Consider the following 22,390-nt stretch of genomic DNA (forward strand, 5'->3'; position numbering starts at 1 on the left):
ATCCATTGTGTATTTCTCAACAGCAAGGAGAGACAGCAGTCTCCGTCTGAGGTGGCCGACATGCCAGTACTCAGTTCTAAAAATGCCACAATTGCTATGTATCAATCAAACACAAACAACCACAAAAGTCTCTGCTGCTCATTAAAAAAAAAAAAAAAAATCGAGGGCTGGGGAGAGAGCTGTCATCAGAGGATTGCCACATAGGTGTGAAGGCCTGAGCTGGGCTCTCTGGCAGCACATGGGAAGCTGGGTGTGTGGCACACTTGTAACACAAGGGCCAGGAGGAGGAACAGGAGGAACCCTGTCTTAAATGATGGGTGCTGGAGAGATGGCTCAGCAGTTAAGACACTGGCTGTTCTTCCAGAGGGCCCACATGGTGGCTCATGACTGTTTGCAGCTCCAGTTCCACAGGATCTGATGGCACATATGCAGGCAAAACCAACACTGCTCACGGGTTAAAGCACCCATACAGATCCGCAGAACTCACACAAATGACAAATGTCCCGTGGCTGTGGCCGCTCTTGTCATTCCAGCCTTAGAGGGCAGAGATGGAATTCCCAGAGTTAGAGGGCTACCAAGATTAGCCATATAAGTGAGCTCTGAATTTGATTGAGGGATCTTTCCTAAGAAATAGGATGTGGCCACATGCTCTCATAGATGTGCTGACACTTGTGCATGCACATGTACAAACACACACACACGCATGTACACATGCATGCACGCACAACATGCACACACACACATACACACACATGCACACATACACACATGCATGCACACACACATGCACACATATGCACTCACACACACATGCACATACATGCACTCACACACACATGCACACATATGCACTCACACACACATGCACATACATGCACTCACACACACATGCACACACACACACATATACACACACACACACATACACACACACACACACACACACCAAAACAGGAGGACAACATGGAGTGCTCCTGAGGTTGACCTCACCTACGCATATGTGCAAGTGCACACACATACACACACAGCTGATGAATTATTGTGGTTGGTAAAAAGGCTCTGGTTCTTTATATCCACAAGCCTGCATTTCCTTCTTTGTAAAGCATGGGCATTAGATGAAATCGGTCCTCCCTAACTTCCCTGCATCTTAAGAAAGATGATCACATTCACGGGTACTTGCTGGTCTCTCCCAGTCACCCTGCTAGCCACTGTTTAGAAAGTCTGCTGCATAGACTCAGCTCAGCTCGCCCACTGAAAAGGTGGATGTCTGAAAGCAACCCTGAACCAGCTCAGACCGCCTGCGATCATCCCAGGCGAGGCTGAGACAAGAAGAGGGGACAAAGGAATTGCTTGCAGATTTATTGGTCCCATCTCCAGAGAGTACACAGGCCATGTGGCTGGGATTAGAAATAGAGGCAGAGATGGTATTTCCAGATCCTGTCTGGTCCTAGGGGATGCTACAGGGAGCAGTTTCCCTGCCTTGGTCTCCCCAGGCTTCAGGGTCGTGCAGGAATAAATGGGCATGTCTTGATTTTGATTTTAAAAACTCATCCTGGAAAAATAAACTTTGGTGAAAATTCTAGTCTGGGTCAGGCGGGGAGCGAGTACCAGCCTGATTCTCTTCCAGCTGCTGGGGCTCCTCTGCCCCATCGTTCTGTGGAGCTTCAGGACAGTACGTAGACCTCCAGCAGACTGGAGACAGCGTGCATTCGGTAGAAGATGCCGAAAGGCAGGCAGATGTTGACGATGGCCGCCCAGAGGGAGTAACCATAAAAGTCCACCTCCACGGTGTTGCTGAAGTGCGGGAGAGCGCCGAAGGCGGGCATGATCCACAGCTGTGTGGGGAAAAGCATGCATCAGGAGCCTGCTTGTGACTTGTGTCAGCTTGGCTGAGCATGAAAGAACGGGATCCCTTCTAGCCTTCTAGTTTAGTGGCCATCGGGGACTGAGTGTCAGCCAGGGCTGACCTCCAGCACTGTGGAGCTGAGGAAGTGTGTCTAACTGAACTGTCCCGCTCCTAGGCGGGCATCCACCTGAAGTCGCTCTTCCCATCCTCTTCTCCTGGCCTCTCTGTCAGATGGAAGTTTCAACGGGTGATGTAAGGAATTGATCAAACACTGAAGGAGGAGCTAGGCAGATGCGTGTTTCAGTGCTGGTGGCAGACTAGAACCAGTCAAGCCTAGGGATACCCTGCCCCAACCCTCTGGTTCGTATCTACTTACTCCTCGTCCCTTCAATGTATAGCAGAGGTCTAAGGCTAGACTCCTGCTTCACCTCCAGATGGGAACTCAGACCTTATGGGTGTGGGATTTGAGACAAAGGGCCAAGTGTTCAAGGCTAGCCTCACCTTTATGCCAATTAACTTCATTCTCAGGGGATATCAGATTCTCTCCCGAGTCTGTTTCTGTTCTAGAAAATGAGTGACGGGAAGGATGCCGCTGAGAGTGATTTAAGCTCCCATACTTGAAGCAAGAACAGCCTTTTGGAAGATGGCTCCCACCCAAAAGGCCGGGCTGAAGGTGGGGGAGGGGCGGAGGCAGAGAGGCCGTATACCAACGTGGGCCCCGGACACAGTGACGTGTCTGAGACTTATTGCTTCTACTGTTAAAGCCAGGGGTTGTTGCCTGACTTTTTTTTTTTTTTTTCTTTAAAGTAAAGTTGACTGCTGTAAGTCTGTGTGGGGGTGGTGTCATATTCCCAGCCTCTGGATACTCCTGTGTTACGGGTGTTTCTATGTGGGGGCTACTCTACTGTAGGATATAGTCAAAATGACTGTTTCATACAGAGTCAGATTTCATTAGAGATGGCTTTGGTCCACTTGAGATGTGCAGTTTTCGACTGGTGTAGGTGGGGACTGGTGAAAGATCTCACCCTGGAAACCTTTTAGGGATGCAGCTCAAGTCCTTTACATAAAATGATACATAAAATAACTCACCTAATCCCCTTGTATACTTCGAATTACTGTGTTCACAATATATAAATGTTATGGCAATTTTTGGTACTTTGTTCTGTTTAGGGCATAACAACAAGAGGAAAAAAAAGTCCTGTTCAATAGGATTGAAATTTTTTTCTATTATTTGGGGTCTGAGGGTTGTGCAAATCCTGGGGTGTGGGACCTACAGACCCAGAGGCTGACTGATTGTCCCTGCAGGTTCACGGTTCTGTATCAGATATTTCTGTGTTGAGGAGCGTGTCTATATTGGGTGTAGCTATGCTAGGAGTATTTCTCTTTGGAGGGTACCCTCTGCTTAGGAGGGCTTCTGCTTGGGGTGTTACCTGCCAGAGAACATACTTGTACAGGATGGTGTCTCTCAGGCTTTACAGTTGGCTTTGCCAAGTCACCTGGAAAGGGGCAGCTGTCGTACATACCCCTCTTCCCAGCTGGCCCTCCACTGCACCCTGCCAACGGGATGCTCACACTTACCCTGATCTCTGTGACTTCCTGAGGCTGTTCCAATTATTCTGAGAAGCAGGCAGGTCACAAGATCCCGGAGCTGTCACACCACCCACCTGGGGGTGAGGGCCCTCACCTTCCACATCAGTTCTCAGCTCCTTCCACTTCCACCCAGCCCCCCATGTCAGCCTTCCCTGGGATCCCTCCATCAGCTGCCTACATGCCAGAGGGCTGGGGTTGCCTTCTGTCCGTGTGCCCTGAAATGCTGTGTGCCTAGAAGCTACAGTTGTCCCTCTCCAAACCTGCTCTTATAGAAGATTCTAGAATGAGTCTGGGGCAAGACAGAGAAGGTTAAGTGGTTGTCAATACCCCCTCCCCCAAACTAGGGGTAACCCTCCCTAACCCATTCACCCCCATGTCACTCGACTACTCACGATGACATTACAGAGCAGGAGAAACAGAGAGATGTCTTTCAGGCACCGACGACGCCAGTGGCACCTGGGGGCAGAGATGATAGCAGCTGCTTCCTGAGGGCTTTCTGGGTTGGGACTGACCAGCCTGGGGGTGGGTGGGCAGGAAGGTAAGGTGTGGATAGCATCCAGGTTGGCAAAGGTGATGCCTTGGCAGGGCTCCTTGGGGGGCATTTCCCGTGGCTCAGCCCCAGGAGGTCCCCGATGGAGGCTCTCGATGATAAAGACATTCTGGAAGGTGTGCTGGGTAATCATTAGCAGAGCGTGGGACAGGTTGAGCACCCCCAGCAGGTCTCTGGGAGAACCCACCACCACAGCCACGATAGAGTAGTAGGAGATAGCATACTGGCCCAGGGCGGCGCCCATCAGCAGGGCCACATCCAGGGTCCGTGTAGGGTTCTTATGATGGTCCATGGCCCGACGGTCAAAACGATAGATCACTGAGCCACTCAGGCTGACCAGAGTCATGAGCCCCAAACAGACAATAGTAAAGCTATAGTAGATGACCAGGGCCTGATGGGTGTGGTCTCTCTCTCCATTCACCTGGACCTCATAGAGGATGAAGACAACCAACCCCACCACAAAGAGGAACAGGCCCAAGAGTGGGCCGGCAAAGAAAGTCTCCCGGAAAAGGCTGACCCTGGATGGTGTGTGGGCGTGGCCATGGGCGGAGGGAAGCAGCCTTCCCACGTTCTTCCACATGACATACAGCATGGTGGAAGCAAAGAGGTTGTACTCCATGTTGAAGGGGTACAGGTAGAAGGAGCCTTGCTGGAAGATCTGACAGATGGCTGTGCTGCAGAGACATTGGTCTCCTTCAGCTGGGCCTCCAGCACGCTCTGCTGCGGAGAGAAGGATACAGGGTTGGGTGCCAGAATTCCCGACAAGCGACAAGCGAGGCCAGGGTTTCTCTCTCTGCCAGCCCAAAGGACTTTACCGTGTCTGGCATCTCCATTCAGTTCATAATGAGTCATTGTGCCAGACACTGCAAGACAAGGCCGTGCTAAATACACAAAATAACAAAAACCTGGAGCGGGGTGAGAAGCCCAAGTTTGGAAGGTCCTTGGCATGCAGGCGTGAGAACCTGAGTTTGACCCTACAGTCCCTGGGGCCAAGAGAGGCATTTGCTGAGGGCCTGGGTGTTCTAGACAGCACATTCTGAATTTCCTATGGTGGGCACAAACCAAAGGGATGGGAACAGTGGGGGGTGGGGGCGGGGGAAGCCTGAACACAGCAGCTGGAGTGCTGGGCTGTCACATGTGGGGAGAGCAGTAGAGAGTGGCCCTGGGGGAGGTCCGCTTGGCATAGTGCCATGGTGGTATATGCCTGGAATCCCAGCACTGGGGAGGCAGAGGCAGGGGATCCCTGGGCTTGCTAGCCAGCCAGTCTAGCTGAAGCTGTGAGGTCCAGGTTTAATAAGATAAAAAAAAAAAAAAAAAAAAAAAAAAAAAAAGCAAGGTAGAGGGGCCAGCCTGGTGGCTCAGCGGGTGAAGGTGCTTACAACCAAGTCTGATGACCTAAATGTAATCCCCAGGACCCACAGGGGAAATCCAACTCCTGGAAGTTGTTTTCTGACCTCTGTGTACACACGCACACACATGCACACACACACACACACACACACACACACACACACACACACACACACAAACCATGCACATGTGCACACAGAGAAATGCATACATACTTACACTGCGCAAATCAAAACACGCTCCCATTTCTATTGCCCTTCCTCACCCATGACCCTTTGTTCCCTGAGATAGGCAGGCTCTGTCTGGAGGAAGAAGCGATCTCCCCCAGGTCTGCTTTCTACTGTTCTCCCCGCATTTGACAGACAGCCCAGGGCTCCAGCTGCTGTGTCCGGGGCCCCCACCATGGTTACCATCCCTTCAGTTTGTGCCGCACTAAGGGGAATTCAGAATGTGCTGTCTAGGACACCTGAGGCCTCAGCAAAGGCCTCTTTTGGCCCCAGAAATACCCCAGCTGAATCTATGGATGGAGAAGCTGAGGCCCAGTGAGGTCTGAGGGTTGTACTGGGTGAGCCAAGAAAAAAATGCCAATACCCAGTGCTGCGGCCTCACTCGATCAAGTTTCATCTGTTAAGATGACCGCCTGCAGCCGGGCGGTGGCGCACGCCTTTAATCCCAGCACTTGGGAGGCAGAGGCAGGCGGATTTCTGAGCTCGAGGCCAGCCTGGTCTACAGAGTGAGTTCCAGGGCTATACAGAGAAACCCTGTCTCGAAAAACCAAAAAAAAAAAAAAAAAAAAAAAAAAAAAAAAAAAAAAGATGACCGCCTGCCTGGGGCTGTGTTTGTCACCATCAGGATTCTCTGTATACACCAGGTTGCCCCTTATCAGTCCCTCTTGGGGTCTCCTTGCAGGCTAGAGCCATGCTTCCAACTTCTGAAGCCTCCCTTGTGACAGAGGGTTTCAGGTGTTTGTGGGTGTCTTAGTTATCTAGTTTGGTTCTGGAGAAAGAAGTCCAGAGAACTAGACTTGGAGAATTGTGAAGGATGGTTCTTTCCCTGGGCAGCTCACTGGCTAAGCAAAGACACATCTGAACACTTCAGGTTTAGGCTCTGTGACCCTGGGCAACTACTCAGCCTCTCTGTGCTTAGTGTCTGCTTCTGTAAAATGGGGACATTAGTAGTATTTATCTCCAAATAAAAGCGGTTAAATAGAAGGTCTGAAGCACTTTGCACCATCCAGGACAGTCGTAGGCCCAAGTGACATCACCATGACATCACCACATTAGAGGTGATCTCTTTCCTTTCTTTCCTCCCTGGACTGGGAAGGCTAAACCACTCTGCCTTCCTTCTCTTTCCTCAACTCCCTCACCCCGGCCCTTTCTGAGGAAAACTGTGGCCCCTTCATGGTCGGATGGAGACCTGGACAGGATGCCCTAGACTGTACCCTCTGGATGAGGAAACACTGTATACTCTTGTTTCTTGTTACCTCTACCCACACTTCCGAGGGAGCGTCTGGAGTGGGAGGAGGCCACCCGCCCTCCGGCCTCTACCTTTACCACCATGCCCTGGCAAGAGCATGGTTGACCGACTATGAATATGCAAAGCGCCCATCCAGTGCCTGGCAGCCACAGGGCCGGAGCTAACCGGGAACTTACAGTCAGGGGTGAGGCGGGCGTGGCTGCTGTTGCCATGGGCGTCACTGTAGGAGTGGGCCTGGTGCACGGACTCATCCACCACGGCTGCCATCCAGATGGCTAGGTTGGTGGCGAGGGTGAACATGAGCCCACACCTGTTTCAGAAGGATAAAGGAGATGAATAAAAAAACTCATGAGGTCTTGAACTCATCATGGGTCCCTGGCAAAGCAAGGCAGGGCCGGGAGCACTCTTGAGAGGTGGGCTTATGAAGTGAGAAGGCAGAAGGGCCCGTATGAACCGGGGAGTTGAACTTGGAAGCAAGATTCAGCCTGGTGGGATGTCAGCTAAGAGAGGACCAGAGGGTGTCCTGCGGCTCAGGCCCCACTAGGGGAAAAGGCACACGCACACTCCAGGCAGCAGAAGGCAAGAGGGTAGAGAGGAAAGGATGGCTTGAAACTCCACCCAGGATGCAAAGAGAAAAGCCACACCCAGGATGACAAGCCCACTCTCTCATGCCAGGTGAGCCCTTGGCCCTCAGACACTAAGCTGTGGTTCTCACCGGGTCAGGTCCAGGTGGGTGTGGATACAATCTTTAGCGGAGACCCAGAGAAAGTAAGTCTGCATGGAGAGAGAGAGAGAGAGAGGGCAGGCTCAGGACCATGTGCGTGGGCTAATCTCCGGAGCCCATTGCCCCCCTCCCCCCACACACATCCAATATGGTGCTCTCTCTACCCCCAATAATCCTTATACTAAATGATCAGGCTTATTTTAGCTTTACAAAGGAGAATGAATAATTTCTCTTTCTACTCTGCACTGCAGCTTTTGTTTTAAGAAGGGTGGTGCTCTCTGTTTCTTAAAAGTTGGGGAAATGTCACCCTGTAAAACATTTTCACCTTGATGAGATTGGGGATGTGGCTGGAGCCATAGAGTGGCAAGTGGAGTCTTGGGTACCAAGTGATGTATTTGGGGGAGCAAGGCCAGCCTCAGACCTGGTCTTCCTCAAGTCTTAAGATAGAAAGGTCTTTGAGAATTTTGTTGTTGAGACAGGTCTCTCTAGGCGGCCCTGGAATTCCATCTGTAGACTAGGCTGGCCTCAAATTCACAGATACCTGCCTGCCTCAGCTTCTCAAGGGCTGGCCTTGAACTCATTACGTAGTGGCGAATGACCTTGACTTCCTGAGGGTCCTGTCCACACCGCTGGCCTCTTGATCCACATCCCCTGCCATCCTCTTCCTTTGTGGGTTGGAAAGGCCTTGCCTTCATCTAACTACAGCCAAGTCCCTGCCATGGGACATACTGACATGGGGATATTTGTGTTTTCATTTTTCCTGAGCATTCTTCAGACTTATAAAATGTAAAAGACTAAATTTACATTAAATGCCAAAGTCACATGTGGGGGGTGGGGGGTGCTCCAAGGCATGCCACCTTGCTTACACTAGAAGGTGAGCAAGCTTCTGCTCCTGTGCAAGAGCAATCCTGCCTCGGCTTACGCAGCTCTTTCAAAACCGTCTTTATGCAACACATTAAAAAAAAAAAAAAAATCCTTGAGAGCCAGGTGTGGCTCACTCCTGAAATCTCCCCAACTTTCGAGGCGAAAGCAGGAATTCAAAGCCAGTCTGAGCTGTGTGAAGTGAGTCACAAAAGGAAAAAGAAAAGAAAAAAAAATTGATTTGAACTTGTCTGAAAAACTGTAACTTATGGGATGCCCTGCCTCTTAAACAAATACCAAACATAGAGCTATGGCTGAGACCAAACAAGCCCCAGTCATGGTCATGGCCACAGCTTGACAGTAGGCAGAGACTGACGCCCCTTTATAGACACCCAGGGTTCTATCAGACAGGGCCAGCTGTCACAACTTGCACCTCTCGGGTGTTAATTACTGACACCACTTAGGTTGAAATAAAACTGCAGCACCCCTAAGTAGAAGCCACATTTAGGTGGCACTTCATGAGTCAGCGTCCCCTTCTTTATGGGATCATATGATCGGTACCACAGTTCGATGCCATTTGCTGAATTTCTCAGAGATGGGGCAGGGTATGTGTGGAGCTCAGGTCTCCTGACTTGTTGCCAAGCATCAGGCTTTTCCCCACTACCCACCTGGACAATGACAAACACGGCTTGGGTGATGGGATGCAGGATCTTGATGGCCGACTGGCACTCGAAGAAACTGGAGTAGTAACCAGTCTTGAAGACATCCATGACAAGGGTGCAAATCCCAAACAGCACCAGCCCACCTGGGAATTGGGGTCAGCAGGGGAGTGGTGTGTCAGAGAGGCAGGAAAGAGGGCTTGCAGGGTTCTGAAGCTGAGGGGTTAGTCGGGTGGGGATAGGGAATGGGTGGACAATTGGATGGAAGAATGGATTGAGTGGAGAGATTAGGAGGGCAAGCCAATGGATGGATGGCTAAATGAACGGGCAACTGTGTGTCTGAAAGATGGATGAATGGGTAGATCAAAAGTTGGGTGGAAAGCCGGGTGGTGGTGGCGCACGCCTTTGATCCCAGCACTTGGGAGGCAGAGGCAGGCGGATTTCTGAGTTCGAGGCCAGCCTGGTCTACAGAGTGAGTTCCAGGACAGCCAGGGCTACACAGAGAAACCCTGTCTCGGAAAAAACAGACAAACAAACAAACAAAAAACAAAACAAAACAAAAAACAAAACAACAACAACAACAACAAAAAAAACCAAAAAACCAACCAACCAAACAAACAAACAAAAAAAGTTGGGTGGATAAACGAACAGGTGGATGGATGGACAGATGGGCAGATGGATAGAGAGCGTGAGGGACAGATAAACAGATGGTGAGTAGTTAAATGGGCAAACTGAAGGGCTGAAAGATGAGCGGGTGGGTGGAAGATGGTGCAGGATTGACTGGGAATAGGAAGGACATGTATCCCCCCCTTCTGCACAGGTAAGGGCAGGCCTCTAGACAAACCTTGCCAGCTGCTATTGTCTTCTGCTTTTTCCCCTCACAAAGGCTCTCTGTGACCATCTTTCCAATCCTCACACAAGGCAAAGAAGCTCCCTCCACCTGTCTTTATCCTGTAGGATTCCCTTCCCTCCCTCCAGCCGCATCCTCCGCCATATTGCTCTTCCCAGGGAACTTCACACCTGTCTACCCAAAGTCACATCTTGCAGGCCCTCCATCAGCCCCAGACAGCAGCTCCCCATCGTGCCCACCCTACTCTTGTCCCCATCTCCCAGGGCACCTCGGAGCCAGATGGGGCCAGCATGAGCATCCCGGTAAGGCACCGCGTCTGGACAGCGCGCGGTGCGGACAAGGTAGAAGACTATCCAGAGCGCGGCCAGCAGCATCATGGTGGTGAGCAGCGCGAACACGTCGGTGTCGTACACAGCCACCTTGTTGAAGGCACCGCCGCTGATGAGCGTGCAGGCGAGCAGCAGCACGTTGACAGCCAACAGCACCGACAGCAGGCGGCCGCCCTTTTTCCACCCCTCACGGGGGCTGGCCCGAGACCCCGGCAGGCTCTCGTTGGGATGCGGGACCAGTTCCTCCGACATGGTGGGGGCGACTGCAGGAGGTTGAAGGGATCACTGCGAGGTCCGAATGGAGGGAGGGCAAGAATAGGATTCTAAGTCAACCCAGGGGGCTCTCCTTTCCTCCCATGTGATCCCTGGATTTGGGGACCCCCGGAATGTGGGAACTAAGGGTGCTGGATCAAGTACTGGGATAAAGGAGAAAAACTGAAAGCAGCCTCTTTCCTACCTGGCCCGGAATTATTGTACAGAGAGAAACAGCAGTTCCCTAGGCCAGATCCCTTACAAGGTCCCACTCCCCAAATCTGACAGTCCCCTAGCCAGGGGCACGCACCTGGCTGCACCGGGAGCCGACACCAAGTTGGGGGTCAAGGGGCAGCAAGCGTCTCCTCTCTCCCACGCCGGGCTCGACCGGTGCTTTATACCGGAGAGGGCAGAGTGATTTACAGCCACAAGAGCTCGGCTCCATAAACCTCTCAGTCCCACTCACATGATCCATCTTTTCTCCGAGCTGAATTTAGGGAAGCCAGATAAGGTAAGATTTATATTTACCTGTTAAGATCCCCTCACCCTGTCGCGCTGGTACGGCCAGGGTTCGGGTATGGCCCCATATTGCAGTACTCAGAGGGTCCTCCGCCCCCAGCACCCACCGTAACCTGGTGCTCAGAGATCACACCCACCCAAAGCCTGCAGAGCTGACCCCCCACCCCCGGTACTCGCCTGCACCTAGACGCCGTCGCGGCTCAGGAACCACCTATATTTTGCTTGCTGACCCGAGATCGGGACAACAGTTCCCTTTTCCCCACCTGCCCTCAGAGTGATCCACATTCGGTCTTCCTGTATCCCTACTACTGCTGCCTAGAGATGCTGGTTGGATGCTACAAAGTCTGGTTCCCACGCGGTGCCCTCAGCCCGCCTGCGGTCGTCTAGCGCCCCCTGCTGGATAACTGTCGTTTGACCCCACGCGTGTAGGCTAACTGCTTGCAGATGGTCTTGCGGTGGATCCTCTTGCTCCTCTAGGCCCACCTGTCCTCCAGATCCGAACTGCCTCTCCATCCTACCCTCACACACCATTCTCCAGCCCCTGACCTGTCCTTTTAACTGGCGAAGAAATCAGGGAATCCAGCACCCGGAGTTCTGTCTAGGACATACTAAAAGTCCCTAAATTGGGCTTCAAGGGCCTTAACGCCAGAGTGGATGCTTTTGGCGTGAGAGAGCTGGATTTCATTTGAGTCACGTCTGTGTGCTGAAAAGCATGGCGTTTAGGACCCAGGGGAAGCTCCTAGGCGGCTCCCTGGACAGTGAGAGATTTGCCCCCTCCCTCCCTGGGTGTGCAGCTCAGATGTCCCGGTAGTCTGTAGTCGTCTGTAGTCGTGGCTCTGACGCTCCGCATCCACCATCTGCGGCAGCAGGGGCTGGCGGCCCGGGCCCCTGCCCAGCCCCTTCCCTCAACTCCATGTCTCAGCCCTAACCCGGCTGCCCTCCCCGTCCGGGGACATTTCTTGGTGCCCGTTGCCCGCCCTGTCCAACTCGGGCGCCATGAATGACCAGTATCACCGGGCCGCCAGGGATGGCTATTTGGAGCTCCTCAAGGAGGCCACCCGGAAGGAGCTAAATGCCCCTGACGAGGATGGCATGACCCCAACCCTCTGGGCTGCCTACCATGGCAACCTGGAGTCGCTGCGCCTCATTGTGAGCCGCGGGTGAGTATGCCCTCTGCCTAGCCAGCAGGAGACCAGGAAGAACTTCCCGGAAGCCCGTGTCCTAAACCTCATGGCATCGCTTACCCTCTTGCCCGAGCTGCCCTCTGCCCCTACGAACAGACCCTAAGGTGGGGCCGTGCAGCCTGCCATACTTTGAGAGACACACGTGGAAGGGACATAAGCTGAGCTAGTGACAGTTGTGGACTGAATGCAGGGATTAGAGGAGAGGACCTTCGATTTAGGGATGGGATCCATGATTATGGGATGGGGGGTTGCAGAGTTATTCAAAAGTCAAAGACATTTGGAGGGAGGGTGGGAACCAGAGAGAAGGCCGGGAAGTCTCCAGGGTTCTAGAACTTGAGAGGTCAGGACAAAGAGACCTTTGCTGCCTATTTCCCAACCTAGCAGCCAAGAGGCATCTCTACAGCACCAAAAGCTCCCTCAGGCTGGGGTTCACACCGACTTGTGCCTTCCCACCACTCTTCCGGGATTTATGGGCACCATCCTCACTACCAAATGTCACTGGTTCAGCCAGTGATTAACTATCTGTACCCCTCCCTCTCTGCAGGACCCAGCAGTGGGAAACTAGTGTGCAGAAAGGCTATCTGCCTCCCTCCAGCCTCCCTCTGGGGTTGTCCTGGGAGGGAGGGTGGACACAGAGTCCAGGGGTTTGGAGGAGTCATCAAGCAATGTGGGGGTCACTAAAGTGGCTTGGGGTAGGGGAAGGGGACTAAATCACATGACTGGACACATCCTACCCATCAACACTTTAGTAGGACTGGCCGACTCTGGTGTGGCCTAGACAGGAGGACGTCCCAAGAGGGTTCATGTGAATGTCTCAGGCTCTAACTAGGGGTCAAGGTCAGGGACAGGGATTGCGCTGACCCTGGTATTGGAGTAGCTGGATATGTGGAGACATGTTCCCCTCTTCCTGGGTCTGCTCCCTTGGTCTAGCAGCAGGTGGGAAAGATGTGGAATCAGACAGAGGAGACAGAGAGAGCCCGACTCCGGGAGGGCACACAGTGGTACTATATCCCCTGCCCCATCCATCATAAAGGCTCATGGGAGTCTGGTGCGGGGGTGGGGGTTGGGGGGAAGGGGTATGGAAGGAAAGAGAGCTTTCCAAAGCCCTGAGGTACTACAGAGGCAAGGATTTGTGCTTGCTGAGGGTGGGTCTGTTGCTGAGCCACCCTTCCCCGCGGGATCCTACAGGACTTGGTAATCAGAGGGGAAAGCTGGGGGCGGGGCGGTGTTGAGATAAGGGAGTGATGATTCTTCCCCCAGACCTGAGCTGGCCTGTGGTCTCATTAATGTGGGGCAGGGCCCCGTGCTAGAGAGAGAGAGAGAGAGAGAGAGAGAGAGAGAGAGAGAGAGAGAGAGAGAGAGAAATCTACCAGCTTCATAGGGCAGCCTGAACAAGAGAATGCATCACGCCCAGGTCGCCGCCCTCTTCCTTTCTAGTTCTGGCTGTCCCCACAGTCCCCTTCTGGCCCAGGCCAAGACCCGACACCTGCTCTAACACTGGCATTGCCAGGCCTGGCCCCGCTCCCTGTAGACATGGCGGTGCCCACGGTACACCAGCAGGCACCCTCTCACGCTCTTCCAGGCTTAAACCCAGAGCGCGAGCACACACACCATCTAGTCCTCTCACACAGTCACCCTGTAACATGTGGCTTCACAAACCACCGCACCTGCCTAGAGACCCAGACTCAGGCCTGGCCCACCACCTCTCTGGGCCAGTTCCCCGCAGGGCCCATGAATAATTCACTCCTTTCTCTCGGCGCATCAAATATTTATCCCCTGAGATTCCCAGCCCTCAGTTCTCTAGGGGAAGGCCCGCCCCACCCCGCCCCCTAGGTCGCCCCGCCCCATTGTGGGTTGGGTCCACCACCACCCCACACACACCTGGTAGCTGTGTGTAACCCTGATGGATCTGTTGACTCAAGTTCGCTTGGTCTCCTGGAAGTCTAGGTCTCAACCCCGTGGGTTTATTTTAGGACAATGGTTTTCAACCTTCCTAACGCTGCGACCTTTTAAGTGCTACGACCCTTTGTTGTGATGACCCCCAAACCATAAAATTATTTTGTTGCTACTTCATAACTAATTTTGCTACTGTTATGAATTGTAATATAAATATACAAGATACAGGATGTCTAATACAGGACCCTGTAAGGGTTGAGAGTCACAGGTTGAGAACTTCTGCTTTAGTGGCTGCTACGTTCTTGGTTCAGGGGGTTCACAATGTCTGTGGGCTCCTCCTCCTCCTCCTCCTCCTCCTCCTCCTCCTCCTCCTCCTTCTCCTCCTCCCCCTCTCCCTCCTCCTTCTCATTCTTCTCCCCCTCCCCTGCCCCTCCCCCTTCCCCTCTTTCTTCTCCTCCTCCTCTTCCTTCTCCTCCTCCTTGCCCCTCACCCTGCAAGAGTCTTTATAACTCCAATCAGATCCCAGGTCATGCTTGCTAAAAGGACTTATTCTACTTCTCCACGTGCTGTCCCTACAGGGGTGACCCGGATAAGTGTGACATCTGGGGGAACACACCCTTGCATCTGGCAGCTTCCAACGGTCACCTGCACTGCCTGTCCTTCCTCGTGTCCTTCGGGGCCAACATCTGGTGCCTGGACAATGACTACCACACGCCGCTGGACATGGCCGCTATGAAGGGCCACATGGAGTGCGTGCGCTATCTGGATTCCATCGCGGCCAAGCAGAGCAGCCTTAACCCCAAGCTGGTGGGCAAGCTGAAGGACAAGGCCTTCCGAGAGGCGGAGCGGCGCATCCGCGAATGCGCCAAGATGCAGCGCAAGCACCACGAGCGCATGGAGCGGCGCTACCGGCGCGAGCTGGCCGAGCGCTCCGACACGCTCAGCTTCTCCAGCCTCACGTCCAGCACCCTGAGCCGCCGGCTGCAGCACATGACGCTGGGCAGCCAGCTGCCCTACTCGCAGGCCACACTGCACGGCACGGCCAAGGGCAAGGCCAAGATCCAGAAGAAGCTGGAGAGGCGCAAGCAGGGGGTCGAGGGCACCTTCAAGGTCTCCGAGGACGGGCGCAAAAGCGTCCGATCGCTCTCGGGCCTGCAGCTGGGTAGCGATGTGATGTTTGTGCGCCAGGGCACCTATGCCAACCCCAAGGAGTGGGGCCGTGCCCCACTCAGGGACATGTTCCTCTCGGACGAGGACAGCGTCTCCCGTGCCACGCTGGCTGCCGAGCCTGCCCACTCGGAGGTCAGCACCGACTCAGGTCACGACTCCTTGTTTACTCGCCCTGGCCTAGGTACCATGGTGTTTCGAAGGAACTATGTGAGCAGCGGGCTGCACGGGCTGGGCCGAGAGGACGGGGGCTTGGATGGGGGAGGCACGCCGCGGGGTCGGCTGCATAGTTCCCCCAGCCTGGACGACGACAGCCTGGGCAGTGCCAACAGCTTGCAGGACCGCAGTTGCGGGGAAGAGTTACCCTGGGATGAACTAGACTTGGGGTTGGATGAGGACCTGGAGCCCGAGACCAGCCCCTTGGAGACCTTCCTGGCCTCGCTGCACATGGAGGACTTCGCCTCCCTCCTGCGGCACGAGAAGATTGACCTGGAGGCCCTGATGCTGTGCTCTGACCTCGACCTACGCAGCATCAGCGTGCCCCTGGGGCCTCGGAAGAAGATCCTGGGGGCCGTGAGGAGGCGCAGGCAGGCTCTGGAGCGACCCCTGGCCCTGGAGGACACAGAACTGTGAGTGTCAGTCTGGAGGAGGGGTTGGGGGTGAATGGTAAGGAATGGTAAGCCTCTTAACACCACATTGCATTAAACAAAACAAAACAAAACAAAACAAAACAAAAACAACCTTCCGGTTTAATAATTGGAGGCTTTTTTTTTTTTTTTTTTATCACAGTTGACAGTCCTGGGGCATCCAACTGAGGAAAAATAAGCATTTTAGTACGGGTGGGATACACTTACAGTAATCATGGGTAGGATTTTCAAAGCCAGTTAGACAGAATCTTATGTAGCCCAAGCTGGCCTTGAACTTATGTAGCTGAGAATGACCTCTGATCTTCTGACTTGCCAAGTGCTGGAGTCTGAACCCAGGGCTTAGCCCATGCGAGGCAAGCACCCTCTACCAACTCAGCCTCAGAGTTGGGGATGTTTTTGAGCCTTGCCACTTTCCAGGTCCTTGAGCAAGAGCTTTTGTTGAGTCCCGAACCCCATTCCCAGTGTGCCACAGGTGAGCAAGTGGAGGATTGGAGATTAGGTTGTAAGTCACCCCAGGATTGACCACTGCCCCGGTGCCAACATGACCTGATCTTGAGTTTGCTTTGGCTCTAGAGCCTGGGGAGAAGCCAACCGGGGAGAAGAAGGCCACAGCAGCTGCGGCCCATCTCAACTGCCCACAGCCTCAGGACAGTGTCCCCACACGTGCTCCCAGTGGGCTCGACAGCAGCCTTGGAGGCACAAGTGGGGTTTTAGAAGCAGTCATTGCCGCCCAAACTATTCTCTACTCCTGCCCACTTCGGCATCCCACAGGCCCTCTGCTCTTCCATTTGATATGTGAGGCCTTTATCCCAAACGGCTGGGGCAGGGATGGCCGTGGGAAGGCAGTACAGTGTCCCCCATTCCTGACCACCGGTCTGCAGAGAGAGGGGTGGCCATATTATCAGAGTGGGTGGTCTTGGTAGGAAATGAGCTGTCTTCTAAACCCAGACTCTTGTCTGTCTCTCCACAGATGAAAGGGCTCCTCTCCTCAGACCAAATGAATTTGCAAGTTGCCACAACCCATGGTGGGGCCAAGAGAGCCTCACCATTGCCATTCCAGCTGTCCCTTCTCCAGGAGCAAGGGTCACATGGGTCATTTCCCTCTGAAACCTGGTCCACACTCTGAAGCAAAGGTGTAACGTGGAGGCACCTAGAGGGACCACAGCACTCCAGAGCACCAGTTCTGAGCCCCCAGCCATCTTCATTGAAAAGCCCTGAATTACAAGAGGATTGGTGGATGGTCAGCCCCGGTGGGAGATCAGGGACTGATTGACCCTGAGGACTTGACATCACAGCTGAGGTAGAGATAGAGCAGTGGGGAGTCTGACCAGTCACAGGGCCGTCACCTACCCCACCTGTCTCCTCCAGCCTTCTTGGGGTGTGTAGGGGTTCCTGATCTTTCCCAGGCTGGAAACCTGTTGCTTCCTACTTACAATAACAGAAGAGTTTGGGTATGCCCTCCTCATGCACCCAAGAAGGAGGTTCCCCAACCAGACTCTGCAGCCAAATGTTCCATCTTTCGCTCCCCAGCACAGTCCCTCCTACAAAAGGCCAGTCCCCTCTTCTCATCCACTTGCCATGGCCACAGCTGGAAAGCCAGGCGGGAGTAGGCTGGAGTAATTAGTACTCCCTTCCGCTCATTCTGGGGGTCCAGACTGACTCCTTTAGCTTCACCCCACTCCACTATGAAGCCTGGTCTCACCAAGGTTTTCAGAGAACCAGGGAGCCTAGATGCAAGGCCACCAGGACCGGAAGTCACAGCTGACTGGAGAAGGGCATCTGCTAACTGTCCTGGAGTCTCTCAGGCCTAGACAGGCAGAGGCTGGACACAGTTGGTGTCAGGCCCAGTGTGAGAAAGTTCTGTGAGGAAGATCTTGGAGGATGTAGAGAACCTGAGATCCTGATTGTGCCCAGGCTCCCAAGGCGCGCTCTCTCTCTCTCTCTCTCTCTCTCTCTCTCTCTCTCTCTCTCTCTGTGTGTGTGTGTGTGTGTGTGTGTGTGTATCGAATCTGGTTAGAGGATTCCCTCAAGATCTGGAGGGGCTCCAGCTGCTCTTGGTTCTGCATGAATCATAGGAAAATGAGAATTCACCGTGCGTCCAGCCCTGGAATGGAAAGGAGGTGAAAACCAGAGCAAAGGCTAGCCCAGAGGTCCTCAGAGTATGTTCTTATAGCAATATCACCACAGGTTATGGATGTGGCTAAGTCCTTCAGGAGCCACTCGCATACAGAGTCACATCTATCCTTCCATGGATACGCCCTTCTTGTCACCCGTGGACCCCCATCCCAGACTCCTGCTTGCAGAGAGAGGAACATGCACAGCCTCTAGCCCCTCCTTGAATTCCCTAGACCCGGCAGAGGGAAGAACCCCCAAAGACCTCTGTGTTCCATCTGGAGGTGCACTATCCATGCACACCAAGTTCTGAGTGTGCTTTTGTCCCATGACCACCTCGAGGCTAACCCCCAGCCTTCTTGTTTTCTGGGCCCAAGCCTGGGGCCACCTCCAAGTGCCGATTCCTCCTTTTTCTCAGAGCCCCAGGCACCGCTCTTCCTCACCTCTCTGACTGTTTACCACCTCGGCCCCTCCTGGTTCTCCCTGCCCCAGGAGACGCTGTGACCCTCACCATTGTACCCTAAACCTTCCTCTCAGGCTAATTATATTTTTTGTACAGCATGCTCTTCTCTGTTGTCATGCCTGCGTTCTGTTCAGTAGGCACTGCGGAGCCGGTGGGAGAGGGATGGGGGATAAAAGAGGTTGGGGCGGAAGGTGGGAATATGTGAGATCTATTCATCAGAGGGGTCCTTGAGCCCCTCGCCTCTGCACACGTCTGTAGGGATCATTCCTGGCATTTCTTGGCCATTACCTCTCCTCTTCTTTGATCCCCAAACCTGCAGCAGCTGAGAGCAGGATGGTGTTGACTCTTCCTACCAGGGCTCTTTTGGAAGCGGGCAAGAAGCCATTCTCCTGAGGTTTCCGCCTGTCACCCAGGACCTGAGCTTTCTCATTCCAAGTCTCTAATAGGGGGTCTTGGTTTCCTTAACTCTCCTTGTTAAGACTTTTTGGGGTGCCAGATTTGGTACTTTGTTCTCTCAAGGGTGTCTTCCCAAATGGGTGGGCAGTAAGCTCTGCTTTCTCAGCCATGTCTGGGGTCACCTTGTTCCATCCTGGATGATGTACCCAACTCAGCATCAATTAGAAAGGTATAAAGGATGAAGGTGCTGTGGGTTTCTTAGCAACCATCTAGTGGTTGTAGGCCACCTGACTCCACTTTACAGATGAGAAAAATGAGGCGCTTGGAGGTGAAGAACACAGGTCTTCTTGGCCACAAAGTCCTTATACCCAGGCCACCAAGGGAACCAAGATACCATTCAACCAGCCAGGGTTACGCAGCATGTGCAACTGAGACTACTACTGGTCATCTTGGTTATTGCACCTAACTCTGGCAAGCCACACTGGTCCTTGCCCAGACAGTTCAGGGGAGGATCTGGCAGAGGGGCAGGGTGTGGGAAAGACTCTCAACGACAATGCAGAATGGGTTGGGGTGTCGATGTTCAGAGTCTAAACTGGAGGCAGTGGGAGCTTGAGTCTCCAAGGGCCAATGTGGCTCAAGAATGGGACTCTGGATATCAGTAGCGGGTAGAGTCTAAGAAACCGAGGGAATTTCAGACTCAGACAAAGAGGAGAATTTTACAACTGTTTCCTCCTTCTCCTCTTCATCTGCCTCCTCTTCCTCCTCTTCCTCTTTCTCCTCTTCCTCTTCCTCCTCTTCTTCCTCCTCCTCCTCTTCCTCCTCATTCTCTTCCTCCTCCTCTTCTCTTCCTTTCTCCTTCTCCTTTCTCCTTCTCCTCTTCCTCTTCCTCCTCTTTCTACTCTTCTTCCTCTTCCTCCTCTTCCTCTTCCTCCTCTTCCTCCTCCTCCTCTTCCTCCTCTTTCTCCTCCTCTTCTTTCTCCTCTTCTCCTTTCTCCTTCTCTTCTTTCTCCTTCTCCTCCTCTTCCTCTTCCTCTTCCTCCTCCTCCTCCTCTTCTCCTCCTTTCTTCTTCTCCTCCTTTCTCCTTCTCTTTCTCCTCTTCCTCCTCTTTCTACTCTTCTTCTTCTCCCTCCTCTTCCTCCTCTTCCTCCTCCTCTTCTCTTCCTTTCTCCTTCTCCTTTCTCCTTCTCCTCCTCCTCCTCTTCCTCCTCTTTCTACTCTTCTTCCTCTCCCTCCTCTTCCTCTCCCTCCTCTTCCTCCTCATCCTCTTCCTCCTCTTTCTCCTCCTCTTCTTTCTCCTTCTCCTCCTCTTCCTCTTCTTCCTCCTCCTCCTCTTCTCCTCCTTTTTCCTTCTCTTTCTCCTCCTCCTCCTTCTACTCCTTCTCATCCTCCTTCTTCTCCTCCTCCTCCTCCTCTTCCTTTTTCTTCTTCTTTCTTCTCTGAAAATTAAATTGATCCTTGCCTCATAGACCTAGCCATGAAGAATATGTGCTCATAAAATCTGGGGTCCAATGAGATGGCTTAATGGGTAAAGGTGCTTTCTGCCAAGCCTGGTAGCCTGAGTTTGGTCCCCAAGATCCATGGTGGAAGAAGAGAACTAGCTCCTCCCATAAGTTGTCCTCTGACCTCTACATGTGCGCCATAGCACATGCTGGTACACACACACACACACACACACACACACACACACACACACACTAAACGTAATCTAAACAGAATCTGTTCATGATAGATAAAAGTTGTGTAATACAACATAGTCTCTCTTGGACTAGAAGAAAGTCCATGTCCTCACTCTGTGTTTTAAGCAAAACTCCCTGTCCTGTTGTGCATACAGCCTTGCATCGAAAAGCAAAGAAGTTGTATGAGTTTAGAAAAACTAGTTCTTAGTTTGGGGATTAGAATCTGGTGATGTTTCCCAGAGAGCCTACACAAAGCACACACATGTGCACATGTACATGAACATTCGTATCCAACTTTGCTCATGATTCTAGACAGTTTGTGGACAGAATCTGAAGAGACCCAGGGACTTGTATTAAACATCTTTGAGTTGAAGTCTGGAGAGATGGCTCAGCAGTTAAGAGCACTGACTGCTCTTGCAGAGGATCTGGCTTTGGTCCCCAGCATCCATATGGTGGCTCACAACCACCTGTAATCCTAGTCCCAGGGGCTCCAACATCTTCTGGCCTCTGCAGGCACTGCATACATGTACACAGACGTACAGGGAGGCAAAACACTCAAACAGGTAAAATAAAAATACTGCTGTTGTTTTTTTAAAAGCTTTGGGTTGGTTGTGAATTCAGTGCATTACAATGAGGGCAGTGATGTGGTAGAGGTGGGGTACGGGGTGAATCAGCACCAGGAGAGCGCCTTAGTATGTGGTTAACTCTCTCATTACACGGAGACCCAGAGGGGAAGGGCTGGTCAAATACCACAGAACAGCCACAGGGCAACAGCTCAACTCATGATGCCGTATGTGACCCTCAGCCATCGTCTCCATGCTGTGACTGACCACAATGCCACGATTTCCCTTTCTCCATGATTCGTATTTAAATAGATCAGAGTGAGGAGATATCTGGGCTCAGGGGATAGGCTCATATGTGCAGCAGAACTGCACTGCTTTCTCCAACTGTGGCTCCCTAAGTCTGTTTCCTTATATATAGGATGGGAGTTATAATCATGGTTGTGACCCACAGGTTATTAGGGTGTGTATTAATACTGATGAAGTGACCTGCGTGCAACCTGATATTTAGTGCACCCCAGTTAACAGTGGTCACAGTTACTGCTGGTCTGGGAATGTCCCAGGGGGCACTACTCATGCTTGTGATTTGCACAGCCACCCAGTAGATGAGTCCTAAACAATCCCAGGGAACAGCCTTCCCTTCAGGCTCGCTTCTGAGAACACAGCTTACCTTCACTCTCGACACACACTGGCTCCCAGTGGAGAAAACACAGAGGCATCTTTACCGCACTAGTAAGAGGTGCTGACACCCCAGCTCAGAGAACAGAGAGTCAAAGATGGGTCTGCCCATCCAGTGGGAGAACCCCTGGGAAGGCCAGAGGTGTTTTGGGGGTGTCCAAGGAGCTAAGGAATTTTTTTTCTGAATGGGTTTTCCCCTCATTATTCCAGGAGCTGAACCTTAAGCTTTACCATACGAATCTCCTGGGAGGTGGGAAGATTGGGGTAGGTGTTAGCTTCAGTTTGGTGTTGAAGACATGGAATTTCATGGAAGCTAATACACATATTTCTGAGACAGGATCTTTCTATGTAGTGCTGGCTATCCTGGAACTTGCTATATAGACCAGGCTGGCCTTGAACTCAGAGATCCACCTGCCTCTACCCGCTAAGTTCTGGCATTATAGGAATGTGTCACCACACCTGGTTGTTTTCAAGTTTTTAATCCTTTGTTGAAATTTACAAAGTGTCCAGAACATATGTTAAGTATTGTGTCTCCATCTAGCCCTAACAATAAAACCTCACCCTTGAGCTGGAGAGGCACCTCAGTGGGTAAAGGTGCTTTCAC

General features: G+C 52.6%; 2 protein-coding genes across 2 annotated transcripts; one reads left to right on the forward strand and one right to left on the reverse strand.

The window, feature by feature from the left end:
• Positions 1 to 1,664: 1,664 nt before the first annotated feature.
• On the reverse strand, positions 1,665 to 10,968 carry Otop2 (otopetrin 2). Its single transcript, XM_034506289.2, has 7 exons — positions 10,798 to 10,968; positions 10,175 to 10,520; positions 9,066 to 9,202; positions 7,528 to 7,586; positions 6,989 to 7,122; positions 3,829 to 4,706; positions 1,665 to 1,835 (listed from the first exon to the last, which is right to left on the reverse strand). The coding sequence occupies exons 2-7, from the start codon at positions 10,485 to 10,487 to the stop codon at positions 1,665 to 1,667; spliced, it is 1,692 nt and encodes a 563-aa protein (XP_034362180.1). The 5' UTR covers positions 10,488 to 10,520; positions 10,798 to 10,968.
• A 1,021-nt stretch (positions 10,969 to 11,989) lies between these two features.
• On the forward strand, positions 11,990 to 15,886 carry Ush1g (USH1 protein network component sans). The gene is made up of 2 exons (XM_034506293.2): positions 11,990 to 12,166; positions 14,665 to 15,886. The coding sequence occupies exons 1-2, from the start codon at positions 12,003 to 12,005 to the stop codon at positions 15,884 to 15,886; spliced, it is 1,386 nt and encodes a 461-aa protein (XP_034362184.1). The 5' UTR covers positions 11,990 to 12,002.
• The last annotated feature ends 6,504 nt before the right edge of the window (positions 15,887 to 22,390 follow it).

The sequence above is a fragment of the Arvicanthis niloticus genome, chromosome 6 (assembly GCF_011762505.2).
Source record: "Arvicanthis niloticus isolate mArvNil1 chromosome 6, mArvNil1.pat.X, whole genome shotgun sequence".
Lineage (NCBI taxonomy): Eukaryota > Metazoa > Chordata > Mammalia > Rodentia > Muridae > Arvicanthis > Arvicanthis niloticus.

What these genes read in the sequence shown, in the direction of transcription:
- Otop2 (XM_034506289.2), bottom strand. Translation starts at nt 10,487, where the DNA reads ATGTCGGAGGAACTGGTCCCGCATCCCAACGAGAGCCTGCCGGGGTCT. An exon ending in TGGCCCCATCTGGCTCCGAG is followed by an intron (nt 9,203 to 10,174) that starts GTGCCCTGGGAG and finishes CCCAATTCCCAG; the next exon opens with GTGGGCTGGTGCTGTTTGGG. An exon ending in TCCTGCTCTGTAATGTCATC is followed by an intron (nt 1,836 to 3,828) that starts GTGAGTAGTCGA and finishes TTCCCCACACAG; the next exon opens with CTGTGGATCATGCCCGCCTT.
- Ush1g (XM_034506293.2), top strand. Translation starts at nt 12,003, where the DNA reads ATGAATGACCAGTATCACCGGGCCGCCAGGGATGGCTATTTGGAGCTC. An exon ending in CGCCTCATTGTGAGCCGCGG is followed by an intron (nt 12,167 to 14,664) that starts GTGAGTATGCCC and finishes CTGTCCCTACAG; the next exon opens with GGGTGACCCGGATAAGTGTG.